The 15,583-nt window shown below is 40.1% G+C and overlaps 1 protein-coding gene across 2 annotated transcripts in view; it reads left to right on the forward strand.

The window, feature by feature from the left end:
• Positions 1–15,311, forward strand: part of LOC137430072 (H(+)/Cl(-) exchange transporter 4-like) — a 100,507-nt gene extending 85,196 nt beyond the window's left edge. For both annotated transcript variants that reach the window (XM_068120589.2, XM_068120593.2), the window contains exon 14: positions 13,848–15,311. In XM_068120589.2, coding sequence (XP_067976690.1) covers positions 13,848–13,938 — 91 coding nt within the window. In that variant the 3' untranslated portion in view covers positions 13,939–15,311. The remainder of the gene's footprint in view (positions 1–13,847) is intronic.
• The last annotated feature ends 272 nt before the right edge of the window (positions 15,312–15,583 follow it).

The raw sequence follows: 15,583 nt of genomic DNA on the forward strand, positions 1-15,583 counted from the left end.
AACAAACAAGTATTGGAGTATCTTAGCTGCTACTCCTCCAAATGTGTTTCCCAACCATGCAAAGGCACCCCCTTTTTTAATAATCGTGGTATCTTGCTCCCTCTTGTCTGATTGTATCAGCTATGTTATAAATTTCTTCTGAATTATCAGGTATGTACGTACAACAATCTGTACCAATGACTGCACATGTACCTCCTTTTTCTGCTAACAGCATATCTAATGCCATACGATTTTGTAATGCCATCGTTCTTGTTGCTGCCAGCTCTCCTGTAAGTTTTTCCAATCCACTAGCTGTTTTATTTGCCAACTTCTCCATAGCCAATGCCATGTGCCTAAGTTCTCGCCCTGCCTTCCAGGTTCCATAAAATGGAAATATTACCATTCCAATCCATTCCCCCATGCTAATGGTTCTTTTCTGCCTAGAATGCAGGATATGCGTTGGTGACTTTGTTAACGAGCGCATGTGTGGAAGCACAAACCCCAGGAAACATGTTCCGAACCATCCCGACAGAAGATACGGATATGCCTTGTGTCCACATATAAAATATGTATTATTATATGTCCATGTAGTATCTGTTGTCCAAGCTCCTTCCCAATACAAAGATATCATCTTTAAGCTAGTGTCCCTTACTGGGACAAGCAATCTCATATAGCCCAACTCGTAACTATAATGGTGGCAGGTGGAGTTTCCCATAAACTTATTATTCTCTGTGGTTCGATGTCGGATGAAACATAGGAGCCCTTTCATTTGTTGTTGAATAGTTACGTAAGGGGGCATAACTTCATTGTCATATTTAGGCCTATAACTGTCTGCAAATTCCTCACATTGATATCCCCCTTTTTCCCAACTAGCATCCCCTAGCATCATCGCCATTGGTAAATCAGGTCGTATTGTTGCTACCAACCTCTTTGGGAAGCGACTACATAATTCATCCCAACCAAAAGGAACTGCCTCCAATGGTACTCCGTTCTCACTAGAATGCAGCATTTGTGTGCATATCCAACAATTACTTTCATTTGCTATATCAGCCCTTGTGTGGGCTAAATGTAAAAAGGTATTAATCCCGTGTAATCCATCGGGTTCTAAAGGTGTGTCCCTATCTTCCATCAAACTTCTCTTTTGCTTATGTCGTCCCGCATAATCATATATCTGTATGTCGGCCACCAATGTTGCATTTTGTTCTCTCATTACCCCGAAATAATGCATGCAATACAGAGTCCCCACTACTAGAGAACTCATTCCTAGGATTAATATCACCATTTTCAAGGAGTATCCGAAGTAGAAGTCTCTGTTTTCCCCTGATTTGTCGGCTTGTCTTGATAAGGTCTTTCCCTTTGTCCCACCTGTAGCCATCTGTAAAACATGTGAGCTACCCCTTGTATATGTTCATACCTATAACATAATTATATGTCAATGACATTCAACATTATATACCAAACTAACAAGCTTCCTAAAAGGTAAATAAAGAAAAATCCCTTAATATGTAACATAAATCAGATTATTTGTCTTACCCTGATCCCCCTATTTCCCGGGGGTCGAACTAAATCCCCTAATCATGAGTGTAGTTGTGATACATTATCCCTCATGCTGCTCTAATATCAGTAGATAATGGTATGTCATGTAGGTAAATAAATGTCACTATCTTCCTTAATTCAAGTAGGAATATTAAATGTTGAAAATGTAATGTTTATCAATGCAAGGGGTGTTAAAATGTAATTCAAATGAATGTAAATCACGACTATCATTTATCTGCCACTGAATGTTCTGCTGGGCTGCTAGGTGCAGCCTCATTTTCTGTGGGACCATCCACATTAGTCCCATGTGCTTGCTTGCAATGAGAGGCATGAATCCAACTTTCTATTTTGGGTCCATATTTGTTTCTATTTTTATCAATCTCCTATGGTTTATCAATTCGTTCCAAAATACCGCAACCAAAGGTTTTAACCAAAGCTCTACCAAATTATTTCCAATGTGAACTCAAAATGCCAGTGAAACAATGATTCGAAGAATTAACTTCAAGGGGTCAATAAATTTATTCAATAACAAGATCTAATTTTCCCATCCAATAGTTTGCCTTGCCACATGTCATATTATAACACTTTAATAAACCTTCGAAAAATGTTTCCCATCTCAACAAATTTCCTTTTTACAAATAGCCATGTGTAACTTACGTATTTAACTACAATTTCCTCTCAATTTGTTTGGCCTAACTGGCCACAAAAGTGGCTGCCAGCATGCAGTACCGTTTTTTATCTACCAAGGAAATGCTCGTCCACACACAAGACCTCTACCAAAATGTTGTTTGTAAAAACAAATCTGGGATTTCTGATTACATGGATGCACACTCTCAGGACATTTTCAGGCTGCTGTTAACAATCCACTACGATAAATTAATTCCTTTACCCACAATCAAATAATTAGTACAAATTGAGGATATTATCCCTATCACATTCATTTATAGATTCATTATGTTGGATCTAATTTTTTCAATAATTTTCCACTTCTGTAAGGAAGAACAATAGCTCTCATAAGTCTTAGTAATATCGTACTTAATTTACCCAGCATCGAAGAATTTATTTACTATCCATTCTCATCTGTTAACCAGTGACTTTGTTTGAACTCCAAAACTTAATTTGATGAATCCCATGTGTACAGCTACCACTTATTGAAACCCCTACTTTTGTAGAAAATATCCAAGTAAGTGTTTTTAACACCCCCTTAACTGTTGCTCATCCATTTCTATGCACCCAGTGAGTACTACTGACACCATTATGCCAATGTAGGTGTGCAAGATTAACAAATATGTTGCAGGTACATGTGACATCGCGTTCTGAGTATAAATGACGTAACAGCGCGTTCATGTCTGCCCCTTGGTTTAAGATTCACAATGCATTCCGTTTTAAAACTCACAATAGTTCAAACCAGCAAGATTTTCTTTCCTATTTTCCCATATCATTTATGCCTAATACACATCCGTACATACAGCACAATTTATATGCTGATGAAATTCAAGTTTATATATATAAAAAAAATCCGTGAGCAGAGTACTCTAGGAAGTCAGTGTAAGACCTCTCCCAAATTTGGCTAATTTTGTACTCCCACATTTTTATGAAGCTCACATCCATAAATAGCTTTGATTCTCATATAAATTCTATCAAAATGGAATCCCAAGATTACTCCCAATTTTTTTTTTTAATGAATGGCTGCTCATAACTCAGCAAATCAAATCTTTATATTCCATCTCCCTTGACAAAAGAGATAATGTTCATAATCAAATTATATTTCTATTTTATTTTACGAATTCTCTCGATATGCGATCCCATCCACATGGAACTATCTATTTTCAGACAAGGCACACTGTCGGTGTCAACAATCTTGTAAGATTGATACACAAAAACACACACACACACATGCATTATGCATATTTGTTTGCGTTGGAACCATTATTTACAGATCAAGATGGGTGTCAATTTTATTTCAATTTCATAAAATTTGTCCTTCAATTTTATAAATGCTAATACACAAATAGACTAAAAGTCTATTCTTAGAAAACCCCTATGATGTCACATTGAAATTACCCTTTCAGTTCACACAATAATTTATCCAAATTTGACTACACACCCATTTACATGTCAGTCGACCACCGACTTATCAATCATGCGAAACAATAGTCCGAAATTCCCACCTGATCATCGTGACTTGTCACTTGGTTTCCAAAAAATTTGCAAAGCAATTGTTCCAACTTTGTAAATTTAAAATTGCTGTGCCCAAAATAGAAGATCCAATTTTGGCATTTGATCAATTAATTATTAATTTGTTAACAAGCAAAAAGAAAAATGAATCATTCTTGCTCCGAAAACTTTTCAGACACAAGAATCATCGACAGTTATTCATGTTTGTCCAGTAATCTAATCTGTTGAGGCCAATCATCATTTGGGATTTGCAGCAATGAAGGCCTAATCGTTGTCTGAGGTACCGGTAAGCACTGGTACCCTTGATCTTGGTTTGCCCTATGAACTTGTCTTCCTGTTGGCATACGGACATCTTCTTCTCCAATGTCCCATCTCTCCACACTTGAAACACCGGTTTCTGTCGTCGCCTGGTCTGTCCACCTGTGCACTTGTATTGCTGGGCTGCATCTCTACATCCCTGAGTTGCCACTGCAATCTCTGGTTATCTCCTGAAACACGAAAAAATTCTCTGTACCGTCCTTTTTGGGGAGACAAATGGGAATCAGATGGGACAACTGTCACTTTTATTCCTATTTTCGAGGGCAGTTGTGCATTTATCTCCTCCACTGTATCCTGTATCCTTTTTATTTTAAGTTCTAGGTCCGTAATATCCGTTCTTGCTGTTCCCGTTGTCTGGATTCACCATCCCAAAGATGGAATGCAGGCCAGTCTACCGTTAGATTCTGTCTCTTCCTGGCTCTCAATTTTTGTCCTAATCTTTCCAATCGACTTCGGTCAAATGTACCATCTCTCGGAAACTCCTTAGCATGTCCCTTTGTCCAGAAATGCCAATTCTCGACCTCCCTTATAGCTTCTGCATCATAACGGTCATACATATGATATGTACAAGTACCTTTTTGTGGAATCTCTGGTTGTCCTTGTGTATTCTTGCAGGCTCCATTTCCCATTCTGCCTGTATGTGAATAACACTCAATATTCACTCAATGTACCAGGTAGATTACTAGAATCTGCGCTTTGAAATGCACCTGTACACACCTGTACTATATGTACTGTAAATAAAATCTACTGGAGTTTGTTCCACCTTTTATCAAAGTAGCGTTGGATGTGTTGTAGCTTGTTCCAGGTTCCTCTAAAGCAGGGGTGGGGAACCTTTTTCCTGTCGAGGGCCATTTCGATTTTTAGAACATCCTTCGAGGGCCATGCTAAATTATTGAATACATATATCGGACTCACCTAATGCGATGGCTGGAACTGTTTCTCTTTGGCGAGGCGTTTGGTGTCAGGTGGTAGTGATGATGCTACTCGCAGCTAGTTTTGCAGGTTTGGGTCAGTCAGTCTTGAGCGAAACCGAGTCTTTGCAAGAGTCAGTTTTGAAAAGAACTGCTCACAGCTGTAGGTCGTCCCAAACAGTGATGCAAACTTCAGTGCATGTCTCCTCAGAATGGGAAAATCCTCAGCACGTACATACAGTTTGTAGAACTCGAGCAAAGGGAGGACAAATCTCACACTCTTACTATGTCTCTCCGAAAAGATCGACTGGACAACCCTCCCATCTACTTTCTCAACAATCCTCTCCAAGAAGTTCTGTCGCTCAAGCTTTTGGGTCTCACTATCTGCCATGATCTTTCTTGGGAAAACCACATTTCCAAGCTGGCCTCCAAAGCCAGTCGCCGACTGGGCATCCTCCGTCATGCGAAGTCCTTCCTCGGCACACCTGAGCTCCTCACCACATACAAGGCTTTCATCCACAGCTCAATGGAGTACACCTAGCTCGGCTTCACACTGTTGAAACCAAAGCTTTCAGAATTATTGGAATCTCCCGCGATGAAGCTATCTCTGAGGGCCTTTCACTCACTCACCGCAGGCAGGTAGGTGGTCTTTCTGTCTTCTTCCGACTCCTCTCCGGCCTTGCACCCCCAGCTCTCTCTGTGCTCTGTCCCCCAAATATTCCTACAGGTCGCACAAGATCTGCCAGCAACCCTCTGATGGTTAAACTGCCGAAATCTCGGCTGTCTGCTCACCTTCACTCTTTCATTCCTCTTTTCCCCCGCCTCTGGAACAAACTCCCTCACTCCCTTCAATCCCACTCCTCCCTCCAGGTCTTTAAAACAGCTGTTCACCACCATCTCTTATCTTCCCCCATCCAAAACCTTGATCTTTTCTACCCCCGCTAATTCACCCCAGATCCACCTTGTTTGAAATTCCAACTTCTTTCCTGGAAGTCCTGGCAGTGTCCATATGTTTTATACCTCTCCCACCCCCCTTCCCATGCCCCCCCTTCCCATGCCCCCCCAAAGCCCTTTCCCTCTCACAGATCTCTCGATGTCTCCATGTCTCTCGGTCCCTGCTCTCAAATGTTGTGTTTGTATCCTTCCCCCTCTCTCCCCATCTTTACTGCTCCCGATGTTATATGTTTTATGTGTCGGTTTGTCTTTCTGTGTGATTAATGTTCGCTCTTTCACGAGCCTCGATCTTGTATACAACCAAAAAAAAAAAATTTTTTTTTATAGATAGATGAATTACCTCGCGGGCCGGATCAAACGGTCTCGTGGGCCGTATACGGCCCGGAGGCCAGAGGTTCCCCACCCCAGCTCTAAAGCTTCACTCGTACTTCCAGGAAGGATCTGTCCACATATTCAAACGGTGATTTCCAGAGAATCTCTCTCACCTGTGGCTTTTGCACAACCCAATCTCACAGATCGGTACTGCAGATGAGCCAAACGGGTCAGTATGAAATGGGTGAATCCGCAGGTATCTCGTTCTGTCCAAGGGGGAATCACACAATGGTAACCACACATATATATCCATACATAGACTCACCACCTTGCTCAATTTTCCAAGGTTGTCTTCACATTGATAATATCTCACAAAGATATCAAAGCTTCTTTCTTGAGACCGCATCCTCATCAATCAATCAATCAATTTATTCAATTAAATCAATTCAATCATTAAATTTCATTCATTCATTCATTCATTCAAATAATGAATCATTCATTCAAATCAAATCATTCATTCAAATCATCATTTTCATCAATGATGTCAGGATAGATTTATCTATTGACTGAGATCGAAGATCATCGGTCGTCACCTCTGATGCCTACCTCATGTTAATTGACGAATCACTGTTCTGTACTAGGGTCATATCTGACATATATTTTTCTCAATTTTGCCTGGTCACCACAAATTCGACTTTGCAACCACTAAAGGCAACTCATCCTTCATTCGTGAGACAGCCAAAATTGATGGCAGATGTGAAACTTCATTGGGAAAAATGTCTCCTTTTTCAATAGTACCCAAACCCTCTTGGCAATCAAAATTTCGTAAAACTCCTGAAATGTTCTACAAACAAAACGATGATCAATTCATAATTTGCCAAAATTTTTTTATTATTATTATTAATTCATGCTAAAATTTGGAACTCAATTGCTTGTAATACACAATTTATCCTATAGGGCTTGAAAGCTCTTTTCCAAGTTCGTGCAATCATTCTGCATTGAAGCCCAATGATGTCATTCATAATAATCATCATGATTTTATAATCCTCTCATAATCAACCAACAAGAAAAACACACATTTCCTGTAATTATCTCTCATAATCAACAAACATGAACCACACACATTTCCTGTAATTATCTCTCATAATCAACAAACAAGAACAACACACATTTCCTGTAATTATCTCTCATAATCAACAAACAAGAACAACACACATTTCCTGTAATTATCTCTCATAATCAACAAACAAGAACAATACACATTTCCTGTAATTATCTCTCATAATCAACCAACAAGAAAAACACACATTTCCTGTAATTATCTCTCATAATCAACAAACAAGAACAACACACATTTCCTGTAATTATCTCTCATAATCAACAAACAAGAACAACACACATTTCCTGTAATTATCTCTCATAATCAACAAACAAGAACAATACACATTTCCTGTAATTATCTCTCATTAATCAACAAACAAGAACAATACACATTTCCTGTAATTATCTCTCATAATCAACAAACAAGAACAACACACATTTCCTGTAATTATCTCTCATAATCAACAAACAAGAACAATACACATTTCCTGTAATTATCTCTCATAATCAACAAACAAGAACAACACATTTCCTGTAATTATCTCTCACTAGGGCATGCCCGTACTATATCTATATCTAAAATTATATCCCCCCCTCTATTTACATGAAATGGTTTGGTCCATGAAATGTTTTGGTCCATTCGCAACGCCAAAGCGAACGGCGAACGGCTTGCGAGTACAGTGACAATCCCCCCGGGGTTTTAATTAGTTTTAAAACATCGTTTAACGCCAACATAGCGCCAACATAGTTTGCCGACGGGAAATAAATGAATACGCTTTCAAATGTGCCATCCGAGGCAGAGTGTGTTCGCCACGTTCGGCACACGCGATAGCTCGCTGCTCTCTGATTGGTTGAATCGTTTTTTGGACATAGCTCGGTAAGTAATTGTCCGATTAATATGAAACCTTGAAAAGGCACATCCTCGGGTCCCCAGCAATATACCTGGCAAGTTTAAAGTATATCGGACCCGTGGTTGTCGAGAAACAGCGGTCACAGACAAACGTACAAACAAACAAACACACAGAGATTACTGGAATTATAGATAGATAATCAACAAACAAGAACAATACACATTTCCTGTAATTATCTCTCACTAGGGCATGCCCGTACTATATATATGCCCGTACTATATATCTATCTAAAATTATATCCCCCCCCCTCTATTTACATGAAATGGTTTGGTTCATTCGCAACGCCAAAGCGAACGGCGAACGGCTTGCGAGTACAGTGACAATCCCCCCCCTCTATTTACATGAATGGTTTGGTCCATTCGCAACGACCACAGAACCCCCCCCTCATGCAATGGTTTGGTCCAAAGCGAACGGCTTCCGGAGTTTGGTAAAGCAATCGCCATCGCGTGCACAAACGCGCAGGAAAGCGAATGAATCGCAAATTCGTTTTTATTAGTGATACGAATTGAATTGGGAGAAATTGGGAGATGAATGAATTGGGAGAAATAATGCGCATAAGAAATCGAATTACGTACCGTAATGGCGGTCAGCTCGTAACGCGCTCAGCTCCGCTCGTGCTCGTCTCACATCGGCCACGCCTACGCAACAAAGCGTTCTGTGATTGGCTGCCGGAAAGCGTGCTGCCGGACAGTCGTCACTGTCCGGAAGTTCGCAAATCGCAGTTAGGATGAATCGTTTTAATTTAATCGCAGTTTGAATTCGTTTTAAAACATAGTTTAACGGCAACATAGTTTTCCAACGTGAAATAAATGAATACGCTGTCAAATGTGCCGTCCGAGGCAGAGTCCGATCGCCACGTTCGGCACACGTGATAGCTCGCTGCTCTCTGATTGGTTGAAGCGTTTTTTGGACATATCTCGGTAAGTACTTGTCCGATTAATATGAAACCTTGAAAAGGCACATCCTCGGGTCCCCAGCAATATACCTGGCAAGTTTCAAGTATATCGGACCCGTGGTTGTCGAGAAACAGCGGTCACAGACACACAGACACACAGACACACAGACACACAGACACACAGACACACAGACAGACACACAGAGATTGCTGGAATTATAGATAGATAATCAACAAACAAGAACAACACACATTTCCTGTAATTATCTCTCATAATCAACAAACAAGAACAACACACATTTCCTGTAATTATCTCTCATAATCAACAAACAAGAACAATACATATTTCCTGTAATTATCTCTCATAATCAACAAACAAGAACAATACACATTTCCTGTAATTATCTCTCATAATCAACAAACAAGAACAATACACATTTCCTGTAATTATCTCTCATAATCAACAAACAAGAACAATACACATTTCCTGTAATTATCTCTCATAATCAACAAACAAGAACAATACACATTTCCTGTAATTATCTCTCATAATCAACAAACAAGAACAACACACATTTCCTGTAATTATCTCTCATAATCAACAAACAAGAACAACACACATTTCCTGTAATTATCTCTCATAATCAACAAACAAGAACAATACACATTTCCTGTAATTATCTCTCATAATCAACAAACAAGAACAATACACATTTCCTGTAATTATCTCTCATAATCAACAAACAAGAACAATACACATTTCCTGTAATTATCTCTCATAATCAACAAACAAGAACAACACACATTTCCTGTAATTATCTCTCATAATCAACAAACAAGAACAACACACATTTCCTGTAATTATCTCTCATAATCAACAAACAAGAACAACACACATTTCCTGTAATTATCTCTCATAATCAACAAATAAGAACAATACACATTTCCTGTAATTATCTCTCATGCCAAATAATTAAATATCCTACAGCGCGGCATTGCCGGGGCGCCTCATAGAGGTTGCATTTGGGAGGGAAACTACAAGTGCTTCATCCGAAGATGTATCTTTTAGGAATTTAATTAAATAAGTCATTTTTATAAAAATTAAATAATTAATCAATTACTCAATAAATAAGTAATCGGTTACTCAATAAATAATTAATCGATTAAATGATTAATCAATAAATCAAAAATATCCTTGGTTCCACATCACTTGGTCACTGTTATGTCCAAATATCAGCTTCCTAACTCAAAGGATGGCTGAGATATCGCTCAGAAAAACAAACACACAACTAGAACGACGCTTAGTAGAGAGCATATCTCCGCCTGGTGAACAGTTTATGTTTTGTATCCCACTGATAGGCCGGATCTGGATTCGGACCTGAACCAAAATTTAATCGGCGTGTTCTTGTCACCTCCCCAACTCATCCACCAGGTTTATTCATAACTCATCCTTAACTTTTTAAAAATATATGAATAATATTAAAATAATAACGTTAATAAGTATATCATGTTAAACATCATGTATATCGCTTTTTCACCCGATCTCTCGATGGTGAAGAATCACTTTAAAAAATTCTCGTAGCTGGATCCGAATCTGGGACTTCACCAAAATCCAATTGAACCACCAATTCTTTTTATTCAACCCGGGCGAAGCCGGGTACCTCAGCTAGTCATGTTATATGAGCCTCAACCCAAGTGAAATAACGTACAGCAATGCGAGCACAGGGAGCAGAGGAAAAACACAAAAAAACCAACAGCATTGGCTTTGCTTCCTGGAAGCTTCCTGCAAAACGCTTTGCTTCTCGCAAAACGTCCGCCAATGGGAACTAGAGGGAGGGGAGGGAGAAGGAGCGGGGGCAAGACAGGTAGCCGGAATGGAAATGAGGAACAATGTTCGGTTTCACCCTGGGGGCGTCAGTATGCAATTTTCATCCAATCGCCATCTTTCATAATAATTCTGGACCGGCATCAGATGGCGTTGTCTGTCATTAATTTATATGTTAATCGAACGAGTTTTAGGTGTTATAAGAATTGGCGGGAATTTTTTTTTTTCCCTCTCCACCCTTTTTTTTTTCCCTCTCCACCCTTTTTTTTTTCTCTTACCTTGGACCCACGGTTTCCGTCCGACACAATTTCGTTTAATTTGTCTAAATCCAACTCGCCGTTCCAAAGATATAAGCCGTTTTGTCGCGATACCATAAATTGGAAGAAAAAAAATATATATATATATCTCCATTTCCCGCCGTCTCTCGCACGCCAAGCGAGTCCTCTACCATTTGGGCGGGCAACTCAAAAGTACGTTGTAAGTGCTACACAAGTGTACGAGTGTGTAAACGAGTGTACAGGCCTTACACGACTCGGAAGCAAATCGTCCCATGGTGCACTCATGGTCCGTTTGCTCCTAGTTCACAGTAAGGCCCTTAATAACCAGCGTATTCGTGCGACTACGCACGAATCTTTGCAAAGACGCAGTCTTAATTACACAGCCGAATGCAGGCAAACATTCGCTTCGCGCACATCAGTGGTGCGTTTCTTAGTGACGCGTGGCAGAAGAATTACACAGCGCAGGAAAAATTCGTATTTACAGAAATCGTTAAAACTCGAATGATGGCTTAAATCCTTGTCGATGTCCCATCCGTGATTTCGTTCGCCCAATCACCATTGCTAAATCGCCATCCAGGATCTCGATCACTACCAGCGTACTAAATTCCGCATTTGTAATGAGATTTCAACAGAATTACGACTCAAAAAAAGAGAACGAGCAGACATTTTGCAGGACGTGACCTCGGACAATCGTTAAGATCGTTACATCATTACATTTATTCACAAGGTACCTCAAAATACATCTTAATCATACAGACATGGTTCTTTGGGTAGTAGTCACAGCACCCGGGAGTTCCAGCTCAACAATGGTTCTTTGTGGTTTTTTTTTACTACCCAGCACCCTAGACCAACTCAAATGGATCCTTTGTGTCGCGAGCACAGCACCGGAGCCAAAGGGTCTCATCTATATCTTCCTCCTGAGGGCTCTCCTGCACCAATAGTGCATTGTTGAGACGCCCAAACACCACTTTCTCCATATATATAGAAAATAACTAAACACAGGTTCATATATCATAATGGACAATCCACAAGAAGCCACACTTACCTTTAATGAGCTTGTCGATGTCCACTCGATCCACGTACGGTAGCCACCAATATTGTAGGAGAATGTTTAAGACTCAGGAGACTTGAGACGCCCAAACAGCTTTATAAAGTAAGGATTTATTATAATTAATGTCACTTGTTTCAATTCAATAAACACTACAATAGCTAAACGGATTGGTACTCCTTTCTTTGGCTCTTCTTCCTTGGCCGGTCCTCTGCCAGCGCTGTTTCTCGTTCCGTACTCGTTCGTTCCGTTGGGCAGAGATTCTGGTGACAAGTGTGTTCCTCCCAGGACGTTCACATTTTATGGTCACAGAAATCTTAATCCTCTCTGCGCTAATCCTAATCCGTTCTCCGCAAACGTTACTCGGTTGCCTCACCGGCACCAGCTCGCTCCCCCCTCCTGGGAATTCCTTCAATGCTACATTTGCTTCACAATAGTGAAAGCCTAGGAATGTGCTCTAGCCCAGGGCCGTGACAAGGTGAACAAAAGGACTCCCAGGTTCCATGTTCCGAGGTACATTCCTGACATTCTTACGAACCACTCATTGGTTCACTCACCAATCTCATAACTAGTTACATCGTATAAAGATTTATTCTACCACAGTAGGTTAGACTTATGCCTGTATTGCTTAGGGATGTGTCAGAGACTAAGTTGTACGTAATATGTGCACCGAGGAGGTGGTGGTTGTAAACCATAGGGCAGTTTAGGGAAAGGTTGTACGTGTTAAACCTCCTGAACAGGTGAGGCCAGGTGGAGGACTTGTGGCAAAATGCAACTTGGAAAGCGCTATGCGCTTGGACTGTGTTGGAATCAACATTGGCTGTTTGGACAAGAACTGCAGACCAGGTTGGGGGAGTGAGCTGTGGAGCCCTGAAGAGGGATCTGACGGCTTGAAAGGTGGGGCCGCCCTCTTGACGGCGGGCGACCAATCCATTGGAAGGCGGGCCCCAAGGTCAATAAAAGTGCATACGCGCATAGGAGGCGGGAGCTTGTGATTCGTGAAGGGCTTCTTCCAGCTTCTAGAAGACATCTCGGCTCTCGACTTCATCGCTATTCCTAGAAGGACCACTGAAAGACCGCAGATGCAATCTCCCCACCACCATCTCATCGTCGTCCTCTCATCTTCATCCTGTGCCATGCCAGTCTGCACGACCACGGGTTGTGGTGGAAACAAAGCCAGTGTGCCTGCCTTAAGTCCTCAACTAAATTCCCCTTTGTTCGAATCCAGTATTTTGGCACCATTAGTGGGGTTTTGTTTCACTGTGCATAAGTCTGTGTGCTCCCTTCTTCCCTATTTGTGTGTCTGTCGACTGCCAGATCTGATCATTTATTTATAGTGTCTCGTACTACCTCATTCCCGCCCGTATTAATTTTAGTAAGTCGACGTTATTTGTAAGAATGTCTTCCTGTCTTCTGCCTTCCTACACGACCAACCACCAGTTTTTGTTTACATTTGAGCGGTGCATTAACCCAATAGCGTTATAAACATTTACATAGCGTCAATGCTTCTGTATCACCCTGTAGTTATCAGCTGGAGTGATTTCCCTTCCCCATCCTGTTCTTCCCTTCCATCTTAATACGGTTTTTTTTCCCCCTCGCAGACAACTGCTCGGCATAATCACCAAGAAGGACATTCTACGCTACCTTGCACATTCCTCTTGCCATGAACCACCATCTGACATCTTCAGCTAATGGAATTTCATTCCCTTTGGGACGCTTTTGCACCTGTTGGGGGGAAGGGGGGTGGAAATAAAAGAAAGTTGCATCGCTTGAAGAAAATGTCTTGCCTGTTTGGCAACTGCTTGTAAAGTACTTCTTGAAGACTACAAACCATATTTATTACATGATTTAAATTGTTTAAATATTTATACAGTTTGGTGTTGCAGAAATCAGTTCTGCCAATTATCTAATAAGCTAAATCAGTTTTAAACGAGTTGAATGTTCTTGGACAATTTTTGTAAATTATGCACTAATGGGCTAACTTAGTTACACTACTGTTACATTGACGTCCACAACTGCTCCACGCATCCTGGGTTGGATTGACAGTTTATTTCCGGCGTTTTATTTGGCACTTTCATATGGTCACATGATCATAGTCACACTGACATTGAACATTTCCCGAAGCCCTTTCCTCCTCTCCTTACCCCCCCCCCCCCCCCCATGCTTCCCAACGAGTTGATTTTTTTCCCCCCATTTTTTTTTTTTTTTTTTAATATTGACTTCAAGCCTTTTCACGTACCTGAAATGTATTTGTGCAATGTTAAGAGAAATTTAGGATGCTTTTTATTTGTACATGTTGCTTGTTCAAGGTAGCCGTCTAGAAACTGGATATTTGAGAGAGTTGCTCACTCAGCATATTTAAAATCGGAGAAGCGAGTGGTGATCAACTGTGGGTCATTGATTTGTCGTAGCATGATCAACTGTGGTATTCTGTATTAACATCAAACTTATTTCCATAGTTCATGCTGTTGCATGTTGGGTCATTTGTTACTCAACATGGTGTCTTGGGGGCCAAAACCATTCCACAAGTTGCCAATTTTTGCTCACTTTTTTGGCTAGTAATTATTTGATCACAAAGTACCATTTAAATTTGTAGACTCTTCATAATACCTTTTTAATCAAGTAAAACATGCCAAAAAATAAGCATATAACTTTTACCTTCGTTTCCTTTGATGATAAAATTATCACTTGTGGAATCGTACGTGGTACTACAACCTAAAGGTTAACCTTCACTTAATTAGTGTGACCAAGTTTGGCAATAGTCAGCATTCCTTATAAATAACTTCCTGGTTAGTTCATACATCTTGAACAGACTAACCTCTAATTTATTTTACTTCGTCATGATCACAAATCGAATTATACCGATTACAGACACCACATTTAAATGGAGTACAGACCTGCAAGCTAATAGTAAGATTGATCTTAGCTTAACAGAGGCACGGACTGTATTAATTATTTTTTAAGCCAACAAGATGATTCATTTCGAGGGACCAAGTACAGAAAAAAAATAATAATAATAATAATTCAATTTTTGTAAACTCAGTGGTAAATAACATGTGAAGATTTTTAAAAAAGTATAACTGCATGCACATTCTACATTTTAAAAAAACTTTAAAAATTCAATCCACACATGGTAAATAAAGTATTGGTGTTCGGAACTAATTTTACACCTTGTGAAGCAAACCAACTGGAAAGTTCTTCATGAAGAAAAAAACTAAGGAATATCAGTACCTCCCCCCCTCCTCCTATGAGATATATATATATATATATATATTAGTTATAATTATATATATTAGTATATATATATTAGTTGGCCCCCTAGGAGCATTTAACTGAA

Source organism: Myxine glutinosa, chromosome 6, assembly GCF_964187855.1.
Source record: "Myxine glutinosa chromosome 6, kmMyxGlut1.1, whole genome shotgun sequence".
Taxonomy (NCBI): domain Eukaryota; kingdom Metazoa; phylum Chordata; class Myxini; order Myxiniformes; family Myxinidae; genus Myxine; species Myxine glutinosa.